Raw genomic sequence first — 16,763 nt, forward strand, 5'->3', positions numbered from 1 at the left:
GCCGGTCGTTCCAGCTCTGCTTTCCACCTTCACGTGGCTTCCCCTCCCTGTGTCTGTACCTCTGAGAAGGCTGCTTGTCATCCAGGCAACCCTGCTGCTCTCACCTCTGGAGCCAACACTTAGTGACATCTGCAAAGACCCTTCTTCCGAATAAGACCCTATTCAAGTTCTGGGAGTTAACATGTGGACGTATATTTTGGGGGGCCACCATCCAACCCACAAGAAGGGGTCAGATGGACAGCAGAGGAGAGTGCGTAGGGTGAGAAGCTGAGAGCTGAGACGGAGCCCAGAGCTGCAGGAGGAGGGACCAAGAGCCCCTAGGTCCAGGCGGCCCTGGTGTAGGCTCCATTCTGGAGAGACCCCCAGGTGCCCCTCAGGTCCTCAGGTGATCCATGAATACCGTCAGCACCACCCAACTCTCCTGCCAGCCAGAGAGGCTGCGAGCCCCAGCCGTGCTGTGGGGCCTGGCCACGGGGTCCCCAGGGACACGCGAGGTGGCAGATGGCCACCCTGGCACAGCTATTTTGGGCCCCGTGATTATATGCTACTGTATTTGGACCTCCCCAGGCTTCCTGGAGTTGATTACTACGTGTGTCTGGGGCAGAGACGGCTCCTGCTCCGAGTGGGTGGCTGGGGGGACACGGGCAGCCCCTGCACATGATGAAGGTCTGAACATGGGTCATTTGGCTCCTGGAGGCACCAGGACAGTGTCTGTGGTGGGCTGGGGAGGCTCCTGCAGCCGTAAATGCTAGTGTGGGGTAGAGCCGGCCTAAGCTGGGCCACCCAGTGGCAGCGTGGTGCCTCACCCCCCGGGAGCACCTCAGCCCAGACTCGTGGGTCTCCTCAGCCTCCTGAGTCCTCTGAGCCCTGGAGATCTTGCAGACCTGGCTCTGAGAGACTTGACAGAGGCTGGAGCCCCTCCAGGGGTGGGGCTGTAGGGCCTGAGAACTCAGATGTGGTCATGTGACATGGGACCCAGGCAGAGCTAGGAAGTAGGGGACCCCCTCCCCCCAGTTCCTCCCTCCTGTGTTAAGGCTCCATCTTGGGCAGCTGGCACCAGTGCAGAGTTCTGAGTGTGCCAGAGGGAGGAGGAGACCCAACTACTGGTGTCTATGTTTCCCTGCATCCATCCATCTTCTGTCCTTCCCTCCCTTCCTCCCTCCCTCCGTCATCCATCCACACATCCATCCACCCATCATCCATCCATCCATCCATCCTTCCATCCATCAACCATCATCCATCATCCATCTATCCATCCATCCACCCATCATCCATCCATCAACCATCATCCATCATCCATCATCCATCCATCCACCCATCATCCATCCATCATCCATCCATCCATCCATCCATCCATCCATCATCCATCCATCATCCATCCATCCATCATCCATCCATCCATCCATCCATCCATCCATCCATCCATCCATCCATCATCCATCCATCATCCATCCACCCATCATCCATCCATCCATCCATCCATCATCCATCCATCCATCCATCCATCCATCCATCATCCATCCATCCATCCATCTATCCATCCATCCATCCATCATCCACCCATCATCCATCCATCCATCCACCCATCATCCATCCATCCATCCATCCATCCATCATCCATCCACCCATCATCCATCCATCCATCCATCCATCCATCATCCATCCACCCATCATCCATCCATCCATCCATCCATCATCCATCCACCCATCATCCATCCATCCATCCATCCATCCATCCATCCATCCATCCATCATCCACCCATCATCCATCCATCCATCCATCCATCCATCCATCCATCATCCATCCATCCATCATCCATCCATCATCCATCCATCCATCCATCCATCCATCCATCCATCCATCCATCTATCATCCATCCATCCATCATCCATCCATCCATCATTCATCCACCCATCATCCATCCACCCATCATCCATCCATCCATCCATCCATCCATCCATCCATCCAATATCAGTTTGTTCCTCCAAGCTCTGCTGAGAGCCTGAAATACTTGGCAGACAAGTTACTGAGAAGAGTTGTCAAACAAGGTCCCTGCCTTCCAGCAGCTTGAGGCCAGTGTAGCAATATCACACATGCCCTGATTCCCATTTTCACTCCTCCCTTGTACACACTATGGACTTGAGTTTCTGAGACAGGAAAGTCAGTGCAGGTGAACATGCTGTAAGGTTACTGCAGAAAAGCTAAAAAGGAGCTGCCTGGGGCGATGGAGCCCAGGGGAGCCCGTGAGTGCAGGGAGAATCCCACTGCTGACTGTGGTGCCAGGCTCGTGCTTAGCAGACACCACCTTTATTCTGTGTAGCTGATCTCTAGGGGGGGTCCATGTTCCTCATCTTACAGGTGAGGAAATGAAGGTCTGGGGGCTGATCCCAGAACCAGCGGGTGGTCTGTGTGAATTCTGAGCCCAGGCATGCTCTTCACATGACTCCTGAGTGTGTCGAGGGCAGCTGTGAGGGGCCCAGCCAGGCTCCCAGGCTGCTGGCGTCGCCGCCCGGGAAGTGTACAGAGTGCAGTCCCCAGGCCCCTTCTTAGGCCAGCTGAGCCAGAGTCCTGAGGGCTGAGGCCCAGGAATCTGCGTTTGGAAAAACGTCTTCTCAGGTGGCACCTGATGCAGAGCTAGACAAGGGAACCGCTGCTGTGGGCCCTGCTGCCCCAGGCACGGCTCATGGGCCAGCGGCCTCGGTCCCAGACATGGCCCATGGGCAGTGTGGACCTTCCAGCCACATTCCAGCTCTAGTGATGTAGCATCTGTGTTTGAACAGGACCCCAACCCCCCCTTCTGGGCAGTTACTGCATTCGTGTGTAATTAAAATGTGCGGATCACTGGCCTTTTGTCCAGGAACCTCTGCCTCTCCCAGCCTCAGTTAGGATGGGTAGCCATCATTATCACCTGTCCCAAGGCCCTAAAGACTTTCTGTGCAGTCCTAAAACTGTCCGCTCCTTTGTCCCCCTGCCATCACTTGCACACAGGGGGAGTGTCAGGTTCGGCTTGGTTTGGTTATGGACCTGCCCAGGGGCAGTGAGATGCCAATGACCTCTTAGGGGATGCAGCTAGAGACACACGGTTAGACTTTGGGAAGGACTTCCCTGCTGTTGGTTACCACCAGGAACGGAAGGGCTCAAACGCTTTCTTCTGAAGACCTTAGACTCACCCACTGTCCTCCTCCTGCCTGACCATCTCCTGCTGATCTACCCTCACTTTCTGGGAGCCGACATCTTTTCAGAATTCTGTCCCCGTGCTGCCTTAGGGGAGCCCGGAGAGGCGGTGGGAGCTGGCTAGAGTCACAGCCAGGCAGGGGCAGAGACAACCTGTGTGCCTGCACCCCCTTCTGCTGGCCGCACCCCTGCCATTGGCAGCCTCCCTGCCTCACTGCCGCCCTGGGGAGAGAAGACTGGTCAGGAGCCGGGAAAGTGTGATCTTGTGCGAATCCATGAGTAATTTTCCACCCGTTTATGAGCCTTTGGAGCCCTGGTGGCTGCCAGCTGCTTGCTGGAGTGTGGAAATCCACACAGCGGCCGGAAAAGGTGGCCAGCGCACCGGGCTCCCGCTCTGGCCACCGGCGAGGTGGTGTGGGTGGAGGCCGCCCACCCCAGACCACAGGACCTCAGAATACCAGCTGGATGGCGCCGTGGGGTCACCCAGTCCGACGGCCTTGGCTCCAGGTGAGGAAACCAGGCAGCAGAGAGGGGAGTGACTTTCACATTGTCACCCAGCAAGGCAGGGGAAAAGTTTCTGCCAGCTGGAGCCCAGGCCAGGCCCACAGACGCCCCTTCCCTCTGAAAGGGGGTGATCTGTTTATGAGCCTCTGTGACCTCTTTAGGTGGCTCAAAGATCAGTTGTTCTGGAATGTCACCCATCTGGGAGACGCTCGCCAGGGTGGCTTTTCTCCCCTCACCAGCCCTGACACTTGCTTGTGGACTTAGAGCCAAGTCTGCCCCATGTCTACCCTTAAAACAGCTGCAGCCAGCCTGCTCTGGACTCGGTGCACCTTGGATGGGGGCTGGGGGTGAGCAGGCAGGAGGGGCCACGGCGTTTGGAGGGTGAGCCTCTCTGGGTGGCATGCTTGAAAGTATGCAGAGCCTTGAGGGGCTCGGCAGCCCTCGGAACGGAGGTCACTGCGTCCCCCCACAAAGCCATCTTTTCTACCCCAGCTCTCACCTTCCCGTGTCTCCTGGAAGAAGTTGACTTCTTCTGGAGGGTGGTTCTCGTGTCCCTTCTTGATCGCCTTGTGCGTGGGGAGGGCAGCACCTTTCTGGGGCTGGAGACCATAGAGGACCATAGCAGAGGGGCCCGTGGCCTCATGCCACGTGTGTGGGCACTCCCACCCGCCTCTAATGCAGGCTCTCCCGTGCCCAGCCTGGGAGCCCTGACGCAGGTACCAGCTCAGTTGGACTCTGGCAGCCCGGACAGTCTGTCTCTTCTCAGATGAGACAGTGGTGTGGGGCTGCACGGTCTTCCTCTGCAAATAGCTGCTGCTTTTCTTCTCTGCTGTTCTCTAGATAGAGGATTGTGAATCGTGTAAGCTTTCTGCGCCTTGGTCTTGTGAGCTGTAGACTGGGGGGTGACAGCAATTGTTATGGAGACTCATGAGACATGGCTGGGGGGTTAGCGGCGTGCCACGTATGTCCCAAGTGCACAATAAACGGTGGTCCTCTTATTAGGATTGTTGTCGGACTGACCTCCAGAATTGTCACCCAGTGTCATCCCCCTTAGTGAAGGGACTGAGGCGAGGTGATTCAGGAGTTCAGAGAGACCGTGGCTATGGGAGCTGAGCCAGGTGGGCGCTGGGGCTGTGGCTGTGGTCCTTCTTCCTGCGGCACTGGCCCTGACAGGTGTGGATGCCTCTGACCGCAGGAGTGGAGCTTAGGTCAGGCATGCAGCTCGCGTTCAGAGTGCACGTGCTGGAACGGCAGGCACACAGAGGGAAGGGCAGCAGCTAACCCTGCCGCACCAGCAGTGCCAGCCATGCTGGCCATTCCCGGCCCTGAGCGTCAGGCTGCCCGTGTGAATCTGGGTCCGTCCAGCGTGTCACTGGGGTCGCTGTTCTTTGTAGGTGCAAGTTTGAGAACCTAGTCTCTCTTCTTTCTTTTCTTTTTTTGGGGTCTGGGTTTTATAGATTTATTTTCAAAGGGCAAAACATGCAGACGATTTAAATGCGAGTCCAACCGAGCGCTCTGTGCGTGTCAGTGACGATGCCAAACGCGGCCCCACTTCCAGTCGCTCGCCAGGACCACCTGCATCTCCTCTCAGAGACGTAAAGGGGTCCGACGCCTTACTTGTGCCCATCCTCCTTGTCTGCAGAGCCGTCCCCAATGTCCAGCGGACGGGGGCGCTTTTCCACGTCTGTGCCACTTCAAACCCAACTCCCTCCTCCGTGGCCGTGACAGTCTCTGCTCGGTGCAGACGCAGCCCAGGCCTTTTGTGAAACAGGAATTTATGGAGCGTTCTTGGGGGTCAATCTTTTCATAGTTTCAAGGCGTAGAGGATGCTGTCCTTGGTCTCTGTGACATCAGAGGGGGCGTCGCTGTGCTGGTGGCACAGCCGCAAAACAACCTGGAACCCAGGGCCCGGGCAGGAAGGGACGCCGCAGTGAACAGGAAATGACTGAGCACAGGCATGGCTGTGGACACCCTTCACAGGCTTTTAGGGCTTTAGAGAACCCCCGTCATCTGACCCTACGTGTGGCCACTAGGACACACGGAGTGGCCAGCGGGCAGTCTCAGATCCTCTGAGGCGAGAGGCGGGCCCCATGATGGGTGGGATCCCGCCTGGCAGGAAGATCCCAGGTCTGTGGAAGAGAGAGCAGTGTCTGGGTTTTGCAGAATGACAGGCGGACTGGTGGAGACCAGAGGACAGCTTTTGTAGGAGGGGAGGTGCCTGAGCACATGGGCCGTGGAGGTGTGACGCTGGCTCAGATGGGCAGCTGGTTTGCTGCAGACCCAGCGCCCCCAGCGTGCGGCACCATCTGCCAGCGTGTAGGAAGCAGGTCTGCAGAGAGAGTGCGGCCTGCAGTGGCCAGCTGAGGACCATCCACGGGCAGTGGACCCACAGTGGTGTTTTCACGCCGACAAACCTGTGTCTCCGAGAGAGCACAGGGAGCCTGGCTGACCCAGCAGTGAGGCCACTAAGATGGCGGCAGGATGGAGCCTGGACCACAGCAAGAGTCGGGGCCTGGAGAGCAGGGAAAGGCGGCAGGAAGCAGTGAGTCCCCTGTGCTCCTCCCAAACCCTTCCCTCCCCAGCGCCCTCCCCGGCTGGCCTCCCTCCTCTCCACTCTCAGAGCCTGGGACTTAATTACACACTGACGCAATTTGTTTTTTTTTTAAAAAACATGTTTATTTTTGTTCTGACTCATTGTAGAAAATTTAGAAAATACAAAAAATGAAAAGAAGAAAATAAAAATCACCCACGATTCTACCACCCAGACACAACGCTCATTAACATTTCTGGGTGTTGCCCTGTGAACCACACTCTCAGAAACACATGCATCCTTTACGATACGTTGGATTGGGGTCTGGTTTTTCGTCCCTTCAGAAGTTTCCTAATGCAGCGTAATCATTTCAGTTTTATGTATAACCTGGTAACATGGCTTTCGGTACATTTACAAACCTGTGCAGCCGTACCCCCTGTCTACTCCCGGGTCGTCTCAGCACCGCAGGAGAAAGCAGTCGCCATCAGCCCTCGCTCCCAGCCCCTTCCCCGGCCCTGACAAGCTCGTCTACTTCCTGCCTCTGGATTTGCCTGTTCTGGACACTTCACACAAACGGAATCACACTACATGTAGCTTTTTGTGTCCGCTCCTTTGCCCTTAGCATGTTTTCAGGGCCCATCACGTATGTGTTCACACATGCTTCAGCCCTTCATTTCTCTGTGTCGCTCAGGAATCGTCCACTGGGCAGCTGGGCGCATTTTGTGTGCCCACTTACAACGGACGTCAGGTGCTTCCGCTGTTTGTACTGCTGTGCACTCACGTAGACCCAGGTGGGCAGTTCTCTTGGGTGTATCTCTGCGAATGGCACTGCTGGCAATGGTCTTCCTGTGGGACTGGCAAACTTCTCCCAAGTGTCCGCATGGGCTACAACCTGCCGGCATGCTGGGCGGGGCAGGGCCTGGACCCGGCAGTCAGGACGTGAGTGTGGGGGCCAGCGCCGTGTACCCTTTGGTCAGGAGGCTCCTGGAGGACAGGAGTTTCCAGGAGAGCTTTGGAGAAGCTCATTTCAAACAACGCCAACCTACACGAAGTACAGAGAGGAACAAGCCGTGGGCTCTGGGGCAGGAAGAGGGCCAGAGAGGAGTGTTTCCGGGAGGACAGGGGCACGGGGGCCCTTCCGAGAAATGGGACTGAGAATCGTTCCAGGGTGGGAAACTTGAAGCCCAAGCCAAAGGGTTTGGAGTTGGCCAGAAGCTACAGATGACTGAGCAGGAGAGAGACAAGATCACAGCAGGGGAGGGGTCTCTGGTCTGTGTGAGTGGCAGATGAGGGGTGGGTGGATGGGCGCAGGGAGGCTGGGGAGAAGAGGGTTAACACCACGGGGCTGTGACCCCCCAGGTCTTACTCTGGTCCACAGGGAGCCTCGGAGACCCTGGAAGTGAGGGAGGAGAAAATGGCTTGTGGGAAGACTGGACCGTGTGTTGGGGAAGGTGAACTGATAGGGACCTTTGCTCCTTCCAAGGTCCCCTTAGAAGTGTCACCTGTGGCTTCGTTTTCCCTGGTACCTCTTACTAAGCGTCTGCTGGGATGGCTTTTCAGTGTCTTGCAAACCCTGGGATGCTGCTGTTCCCTAAGCCTCTGGCATCACTGCCCCCTCTCTGGAGAGGCAAGTTGGGAAAACCCCCGTCTGTGTCTTCATCCAGCAACCACAGCCGCTCTTTGCCAAGGGCGGCCGTCCAGGCACCGAGTAACCACAGGACCGGCCCTTACACACATCTCAGACAGCCCAGGAAGGACCCAGAGCCCGCTGGATGTTAGGAATCTGATGGCTGGAGGCTGGGGAGGGGGTGGATGAGATGGCTTTTTGTGGTCCCCACCCCAGGATTCCGGGATTGTCACCCACAAAGCTGGCCTCTGCCCAGATCCGAAGGGCTGTGTCTTCAGGGGAAGCGCGTAAGGGCTGCACACACAGTCTCTTCTCTGCCTCCCTCCTGGAAGGCGGGCAGTTTTGTGTATGCTCAGGTACCTCCTTTGATGTCCTCACAGGAAGCGCTTTCTGTACCTGCCAGGGCCATGCTCATCCATCAGCTCCTGACAGGTGGAGGGAGGGTGGTCTGGCAGCCGGAGAACCAGTTGGAATCACCTTCATTTTAATATTCCACCTTTGATCTAGTGTAGTGAAAGGCTGACAGTGAGAGGGGAAGCATCTTCCTAGGTGACATAATGCAGACCTCCCCGTGTATGGGGGGAGGGATGTGCTATAGCTCTCACCTGCCCCTCCCCCTCAGCCACAGTGAGCACAGGTCAGCTGGAGGCTCCACCCACCTTCACACCCTGCAGGGGACTTTGGGGTCTCTAAGCTTCTTGTGGCCTCTGTCCCCATCTCTGTCACCATGGGACCCCTCCCCCCTGCCAGGGTGCTCAGGTCTGCCTTCCAAGTGGGTAGAGCCATGACGAGGACCCAAGGGAGGGGACCCCAATGTTGGGTTCTGCCAAGGAAGCTCTAGGAAACTGAGCTCTTCACAAGACCTTGGCCAGCGATGTGGGTGGAGCAGCGTTCCCCTTTGTGGGGTCCCTGGCAGGCTGTCCCTGTGGCTCTGTCTGTGGAGCAGAGGCTGAGAGATACCTTCTCCCAAGTGGACACACGCGGGAGAGACGTGGACCCTGGGCTGAGAGCCACGTTTGCCGTGTCTCCACTGTGACCTGGATGGTCACCCCTTTGCTCCTTGTTGAGTGGGTCCTTCAATGCTCGTTTCTGGGGCTGGTCTCACAGGCAGTGCTCTGAGCAGGGCTGGAAGCCCCATAATTCCATCAGCAGGAAAGCTCGGGTCCCACTGTGGGCACGTTTCAGAGGACAAGGAGGCAGCCCTCAGGGCCTTCAGTCCGACCAGGAGAAAAGCTGGCAAAGCGAGAGCTTGGTAAAGCTGTTCAAAGGTCCAAGGTTGGATTTAACCTCATTGACCCAGCTGACACTAGGTGGTGAGGGACATGCCAGGTGACCTTGTACCTGGGGCATCAGGGGCATCATGGAGCCACAGGGGGCTTCCCAGGACACAGCCTGAGGGGGCCTTGGGGTTGTCGTGAGTGACAGACGAGGGACCTCAGTCCTGGGCTGGAGCTGCTTGAGTCAGCGTGGTCCCTAGTGGCCGAGCCCTCTGTCAGGCTGGGCCACCCGCTGGGTTCCCACAACCCTGCACACAGGGGAGCTGGTGCGGGAGGCTGGGGCCCCGCCGCCTGTGGGAGGCCCAGGCACCTCCTCCTGCTCTGCAGGTGCCAGCCTGCTCCCTGTGGTCTCCCTTCCCTGGCAGGTTGGTTGGGGCTGTTGGTCCCCCCCAGGCAATCAACAGCGCCCACCTGTGGTATTTCCCCACAGAGGAACCGTTTCCATGGTGCTGCTTTCCTTCCTTTTTCCACCTTGAGTCCCCCCGCCCTCCTCCCACCTGCTCTCTACCCCACCAGGGCCGGGAGCTCCCACCTCCTCTTTCCTCCCTTCCTTCCCCACATCCACCAGAGTCATGCATGCGCTGCGCTGGGGGGGCTGTGGATTTGAGGTGAAAAGTGGCCTGGGGTTTGGCCAGGGCAGCCAGTCGGTAACGGGGCGCCAAATGAATGGTTCTCAGCCTCAGGTACCTGCCCCACCCCCTTCTCACTGTTCTCACGGTTTGGAGTGGGGACAGTGGCCTGGCCCGCAGCTTGGAAAATTTCTGAGCTCGGAGCAGAACCGGCTTGGGGGAGCGTGAGGCCCGGGCCGTTAGTGACATGGGGCCTCAGATTGGAAGGTCTCATGATCTGCTGTCACCACCTTGAAATCCTCAGTCATTTGTGAGCAGAGCTTTCCATTCATGTTTTGTGTTGTGCTCCGCAAATTACATAGCGGGTGCTTCTCGGAGAGCCTGCGTGGACAGCAGCTTCCAGGAGAGGGAGGCAGCCCGGCTGGGGCGCGAGTGGGGGCAGAGAGGCCCATCACCTGGGCACTGTTCACGGGCTGGCAGGGGCCCCGCTCTGAACTTCCAGCATCCAGAGTGGCACCTTGGCCCTCGTTTCACAGCCTGACGGGCTGGGAGGGAAAGGGCACCGCAGAGCCGGGACTGGCTGGACATACTTCCCAGGAACAGGGACCACGGGGTGGCAGGGGCCCTGGAAAGCCCACCTCGCTCTGGCTGGATGAGGAGCAGCATTCCTCCCCTTGGTCCCCAGCCCACCTCAGGCCCACCTGTCCTCACGGGTTCTCTCTGCTCCTGTGACCACCATGTCTCTCACATCACGTGACTCATCTGGAGCGAGGCCTCCAGTCATGCCTGACCGAGGGGAGCAGACCAGGACACCTGCCCCCTCCCTGCTGGCCTCCTGGTCCTCCCCTGGGACACACTGGGAGCAGGTACATGGACCAGGGCCTGAGCTTGGGGCTTCACACGCGGGGCCCCTGTTAAGTGAGTTCCTCGTGACATCCGTGGGCAGCTGGTGGTGGACTAGGAGCCCTGAATCTGTCCCTCTTGTTTGGCTAAGACCTAGCAGCATATAAGATGGATTAGACAGATTCCAGAAAGCATCCACTAGGTCAGTCTGCTGCTCTGTGGGCTGGAGGGACCCTGGACCCAAACAGAAATGTGCTCCCCGCAGCTTGGAGGTGTCACGTCAGAGCAGCCAGGCTGGGAGGAAGGAGGAAGGTGGCCCTGAGTTTGCATCCCAGCCCTGCCACTCCCTCTGCATGTTTCTCTTGACCCCCCCTTATTTAGGAGTGAGGCTGGCCGGCCCCTTCAGGCTCTGACACCGTGTTCAGAGTTTACACTCTTGTTCTTCTGGATCTTTGTCAGTGAGCAGCTTCCTGCCCTCCCACCTGAATCTCTTCTGCTGCTGCTGCTCCCTCATCTCGCTTCAGTCAGGTGGGACCAGGCACCCATCTTCCCAGCTCTCTGGGACGTCTATGGCCAGGCGACCTTCAGGCCGCCTGCCCCTGGGGACTTGCAGGGAAGGGGCCTGGCCCCTCCGTCTGCTCTCTCTGCCTCAGCCTCAGCCCTGCGCTGGGGTGTGGGGAGCAGTTTGACACTAGAGAGGTTCAGCGGGTTCCCCAGGGCCCAGGCAAGCCCCAGCCGGCCTGTGAGGTCCCTGCTAACCTGCTGTGTTACTGCGGGTAAGGATGGCGCTCGGAGCCCAGGCCCACGTGGGGAGAGGGCCGCTGGGGCATTGACTTTATTCCAGGGCTTAATTGGTATAATTGCTCTCTTCTTCCTGCCAAACCAGAGTCTGTCTGGGTGGCTCTCCCACCTGCGGATGGGAGCTGCTCAGAAAGGTCTTTGAGTCCCAAGTAGGGATTCTGCTGGCTGCTCGTGTTGCCTACAGCTCCCCTCCCACCCGCCCTAGAGGACCAGGGACCCCAGGGCAGCCTGAACCCTGACTCAAGGAGATGGGGGGAGAGCAGCCCATCCTGCCAGGAGCTGGGCAGGAAGAGAGTGGCAGGAGCTTCTAGAGCCAGGCTGCTGACCCTCGGGGTCCTCAAGGTTCAGGGGTTTGTGGGGTAAGCAGGGGATGTCCCTCGGAGGGGAGCGGGAGGAGGTAGAAGCCGGTGCTGCTCCATTTCACTGGGGAGCCACCTCGAGGGGACGTCTGGTCCTCACGGCCGAGATCACCTGAGGACCGGTGTTCGCCAGGTGCCCAGCTCCTCCCATGGGTCTCCGGGCCTGCAGGGTGGCCTCCCTGTTAGAAGGACAGGGAGTCTGGGTGAAAGGCCCTGATCTGTGCATTTGCCCACATTTAATCTCAAAACCGCGTCTGGGTAGGCGGACGGTCACCCCACACAGCTGAGGAAAGCCACCCGAAAGGCTAAGTGAGGATGTGTGACGAGATCGGCCTGATGGCTAAGCCCACACCCCCTCCACGCTCACTGGAGCCCCTGGGGTAGCACTGCGTTTAAAAAACAAAAAGCAGCATGAGCTACGAATACTAGAGGGGGCCGACTTACTCTAAAAAGTGATTCCTTGTTTATCTGAAATTCAAATTTAACTGGGCATCGTTCCAAATATTGCACGGGACGTACTTACAGTAACAATTATTTGTTATTTCCCCAGAATTCCAGTTTAAATGGGCACCATGTGTTATGGGCTGAATCCGGCAGTGCTACCCCGGTCCTCGTGGAAGCCGGGGCTCCCCACTCACCCCGCGTGTACCTGGCCTGGCGACGCTGGCCCTGTGATCACCAGCTGCACCCCCCCACCCCCCCACCCTGCTGTTGGGCAACCCTGTCCCCAGGCCTCAGGGACAGGCTGCGAGCAACTCCCCCTGGCACTTACTTACTTCTCTGCCCTGCTTTCCTGGCTGCCCCACAGGAGCCCCCCCCCCGCCCCCCGCCCGTGTGCTGCCCCCACGCTGCACTGTGGCTGTCAGCCTGGCTTTGCCGCTGGGTTGGAGGCTCTGGGACGAGGGGCAGGGAGCTCTCACTTTCCAGACCTGTCTGTGCCAGGAGACATCAGGGCGTTCTTTACAAGCAGGTGCCCACCCCTCTGAACCACTCGCACTCTGCTGGGGAGGACCTTCCCAGCTCCAGGCCAGCTGGCCACAGTCAGACTACTGGGGACCACGACTGCAGTGACGGGCCTCGCCAGTAGAGGGCGCTCACAGGAGGGTTTATGGTCCCACCAGGTCAGGTTTGCTGTGGGTGGGAGGTGTTTCCTGACTGCGCTTTCAGGTGTGTCCCGGTCAGTTCACTGTTGGCCTGTCCACCTTTGGCCCCCTTACTAGTGAGCTGGGGACATTCCCCAGTGGCACTTTTGGCAAGAAGGGCACTGGCGAAACGGCTTAAGGCTGAGACGGAAGCTGGGCTGGGCCCTCTGTAAGTGGCTGTGTTGTGGGAACGAGAGAAAGTCACCTCTTCCCCTCCCCCAGCCCAGTCACATCAGTTCTTCTCTGGGTTCAGATTATGGAGTCTTGGGGCCTCTGGGGATGAGGGTTGGGGTGTCCATGATTCAGCTGCCACGCGGGGGGAGAACCACGTCTCGGGGCAGAGCCTCTTTTGGGAGTAAAGTCCAGGCGTAAATCTCTGGCCACAGGCCTTGCCCTTCTCTCGGAGTTACTGAACCTTCTGGTCCCTGTGGAACCAGCCGCATAGGGTGATGAGGTTTCAGCCCGCATCCCAGACGGGAACACATTGATGAGGGACATTGGCTTGGGCACATCTTTAAGGGTAAGATGGGCAGATTCCGGTTTTGTGGGCTGCCAAGATCTTCTGGACCCCCCATCAGAAGTTCTCCTGTCACCACAGAACCTCTGGCGGCACAGGCAGGGCCACCCCTCTGTTCTGAGAAATAGTGTATCAAGGACTCCGGTGGTGGCAGGCAGGCTCCCACAGGCCCCCAACTGAGCAAGAAGCCCCAGGGCTTTGGCAGGATCCCATCAAATTCCTGGGTCCTGGAGGGGACAGGGAGCAGGCGTCACTGGGGTTGGGTGACACGGCCACTGCCTCTTCGAGAGCCTCTCCTATGGTTAGGGGAGGGGAACTCGCTCTGTCAGCCGTGGGACATGTCCCTTCCATGGCCTTGGAGTGGACCTGGGTGGGGAGACATGGGAGCCTGGGGGTTGGGGTGCTGTGATCTATGCATGTGGGCTCAGCCCTGGGTCTGAGGGGGGGTTGGTGCCATCATAGGAACATATGGCGTAAAGGATCAAGAACTGGGATGGGGCGAAACCTGGGAACTTGCAGGGGTGTGACACAGGGTCAGTGGTGGCCTGGTTGCTCTTGAAGCCTGTTGGGGTCCTGGCTGCCCCACCCAATCCAGCTCCAAGCCTCGGTCTGTGTCCTGCCTGCACTGACCCTCTCCATCCTCTTTCCCACCAGGCGCCTGGATGCCAACCTCATCTCCCTGGTCCCGGAGAGGAGCTTCGAGGGGCTGTCCTGCCTCCGCCACCTGTGGCTGGACGACAATGCCCTCACCGAGGTCCCCGTCAGGGCCCTCAACAACCTGCCTGCTCTGCAGGCCGTGACCCTGGCACTCAATCACATCCGCCGTGTCCCTGATTTCGCCTTCCAGAATCTCACCAGCCTGGTTGTGCTGTGAGTATGCTCTGCCCTGCCCCCACGGGTCCTGCTGGGGTCCATGGCCTTCCCCTTCTCTCGGAGTTACTGAACCTCAGGTCTCAGTTTCCCCTTTGTAAAATGAGGCGTCTCGCGCCCTGTTGACCCCATGGGGTTGTCATGAAGCCAGTGACGTGAGGGCTATCGACGTGCTCTAATGTCGATAAAGGACAGAGCGCCGTAACCAGAGAGCAGGACTGAAGATGCCCTCCTCACCACGCAAACACGAGGACGCCTTCTAGTGGGAATGGAAGCCAGAATGCCTTACATGCTTTGCACCACATCTGAGAACCAGGTGGTGCTGTTGTATGCGCGGGCACGGTAGGGGGAGGGTAAATTCACCTGTCTCCGGGGTCTGGAGAGGCACACAAAAGGCGTCACTGGTAATTACCGGGGAGATAGCATCCCTGGCAGGAATTGGGGCCTGGGGTTAACTCTGCCCCGTTCTCAGTGGGAACTTTAGAGGCAAATTAGCTTCGAGCTAATTGCTGTGAGTGATTGGTAAGTTCATGGGGTAATTACTCAGGGCTTGGAGGTCATGTGTAATTGCTTTGGGTTCCACACTGATTGCTGCCAGAGCGTGTGTTGGTGACTGCTCATTGCCCCCCGTGCTCTTGGAAAGCTGGTGTGATTTTCTAAACCAGGGGATGGATGACGCTTAGCTCCATTTGAGAGATGAAAAAGCAGGTACCAATTTGTTTGTCTACTGTGTTGCCCCGAAAATAAGACCTAGTCAGCTAGGTCTTATTTTCGGGAAAAAGGTAATTCTGTGCTGGGACACTGGAGATCCTGAGTGAACATCTGTATGGACCACGTCCTGCTACCAGGATGACCGCCCGTCCCTGGGCCTTCTGGGAGCTGGTGGGTACTTACGGGGGTGCAGCGAGCTGGTGTTTGATACCCCTGTGACATCCCGAGGCAGTGGGCTCAGGTCTGCCGGAAAATGAGGGACTCGTGATGGGTCCCCTGTGAATGACTAGCAGCAGCATTTACAGAGCCTATGTGGGACACGGCTGCTGCCCTCAAGGGGCGACAGGCTGTGGGAAAAGCAGAAGACATACGAGAAGGAAGCTGATGAGTCCTGGAACTTGGGCCAAGTTGGCCTGGAGATGGCAGACTCACAGACGTGTGGGAGGTCCTGGGGAAGGTGGGCTGGGTCCTGGCCTGGAAGGTGGTGAGGAACGAGGCAGGCCCACAGGTGTCAGTACAGGCCCTCGGGGGAGGCAGCGGTGCAAACCGGCCAGCCTGGCAGGAGCAGTGTGTGGGAGCAAAGCCCGGAAACGTGAGTTGGGGCCTTAGTGCCAGAGCACAGTGTGGCTTCATCTGCCAGTGGGGCAGGGGAGCGGAGGTCCGAGCAAAGGTGCAGGGGTGTTTCATGGTCAATTGGGAGGAGGGGTGGGAATAGGGAGACTGACGACAGAGAGGTCAGTCGGCAGGCTCTCGTGAATCAACCAGGTCTGGCTTGGGGAGGTGGCCGAGGGCCGGGGGAGGCATGACGGTGAGGGACGTCTGCAAGGCTAAGCGACTTGATCCCCAGGTTCTCGGATGGTGGAAAGAATCTGAAGCTTCTCTGGGACCCAGGGAGCTGGAAGCTGAGCTGTGGCAGCTCAGGGAGGGCGCTGCCCCCAGACATGAGGACGGGCGAGGGGCCAGGAGAGAAAGCCCACCATGCAGGAGGGAAGCCGTGGAGGACAGCTGGCCCCTGGCCTCTGTCCTTCACCTGCCTGCAGCTCCCAGGGCTGCAGAGGAGAGGCTTCCGGTGGCAGCAGGTGACCTGTGAGAGGGGGCGGAGCGGGAAGGCTGTGTAGGGATGGTGGGGTGAGCGGCTGAAGGCCCGGGAGGCAGATCAGGACACCTGGGGGTGATGGGAGGCAAGGGGACACCCCAGTGGGGGGCAGGGAGAAGGGGCTGCTGCTGGCACCCTACTGGCGTCACGCTGCTGTGACAGCGTGCATTCCCTTCCTGTCACTGCCGTGGCACTGATGGGACCCCGAGGCAGCACTTGATTGGTCAGCAGTGGTGTCACGTGTGTAAATGCTGTCCCTTCATGTGGACGACAAGCACCACCACCCTGCCCCAGGCGGCTGCCAGAGGTGCGCAGGACCCCGGTTCAATGGGTGGTTTCAGGGGGTCAGAGGCCGGGGGCTGGGATTTTGGAAAGCTGAGACAGTGTGGTCCAGAGAGGCTGCAAAGGGAGGAGGGGTGGAAAATGGAGAGAGTCCAACAGGAAGCAGGCAGAAGTGACAGTTTGGGGACTGGGTTAGAGGCACGGAGGAGATGGAAATATTAACCTCTTGGTGAGGGGTCCCGGTTTCTTCCCGGTTCCCAGGAGGGACAGACCCTCTGAGCGCGACGGGAGGACACAGGACCCAGAACCCTCCCGGCCCCCAGCCTGGCCTCTGCCCCTTTCTGCCTGAAGACGTCTTTTAATCCTGGAACTTTAATAGCTGCACTAGATCATGTCAGCGTGTAGAATAGGCCGCGTCCCACTTTCTGGAACAATGGATGCTTTTGAGCTGCACATTCCA

The 16,763-nt window shown here is 58.4% G+C and overlaps 1 protein-coding gene across 1 annotated transcript in view; it reads left to right on the top strand.

The window, feature by feature from the left end:
* LGR6 (leucine rich repeat containing G protein-coupled receptor 6) overlaps positions 1 to 16,763 on the top strand; it is a 74,663-nt gene that overhangs the window by 29,521 nt on the left and 28,379 nt on the right. Inside the window, exon 5 of the mRNA XM_019750849.2 lies at positions 13,999 to 14,214. Within this exon, the coding sequence (XP_019606408.2) occupies positions 13,999 to 14,214 (216 nt within the window). The remainder of the gene's footprint in view (positions 1 to 13,998; positions 14,215 to 16,763) is intronic.

The sequence above is a fragment of the Rhinolophus sinicus genome, linkage group LG12, assembly GCF_036562045.2.
Source record: "Rhinolophus sinicus isolate RSC01 linkage group LG12, ASM3656204v1, whole genome shotgun sequence".
Lineage (NCBI taxonomy): Eukaryota > Metazoa > Chordata > Mammalia > Chiroptera > Rhinolophidae > Rhinolophus > Rhinolophus sinicus.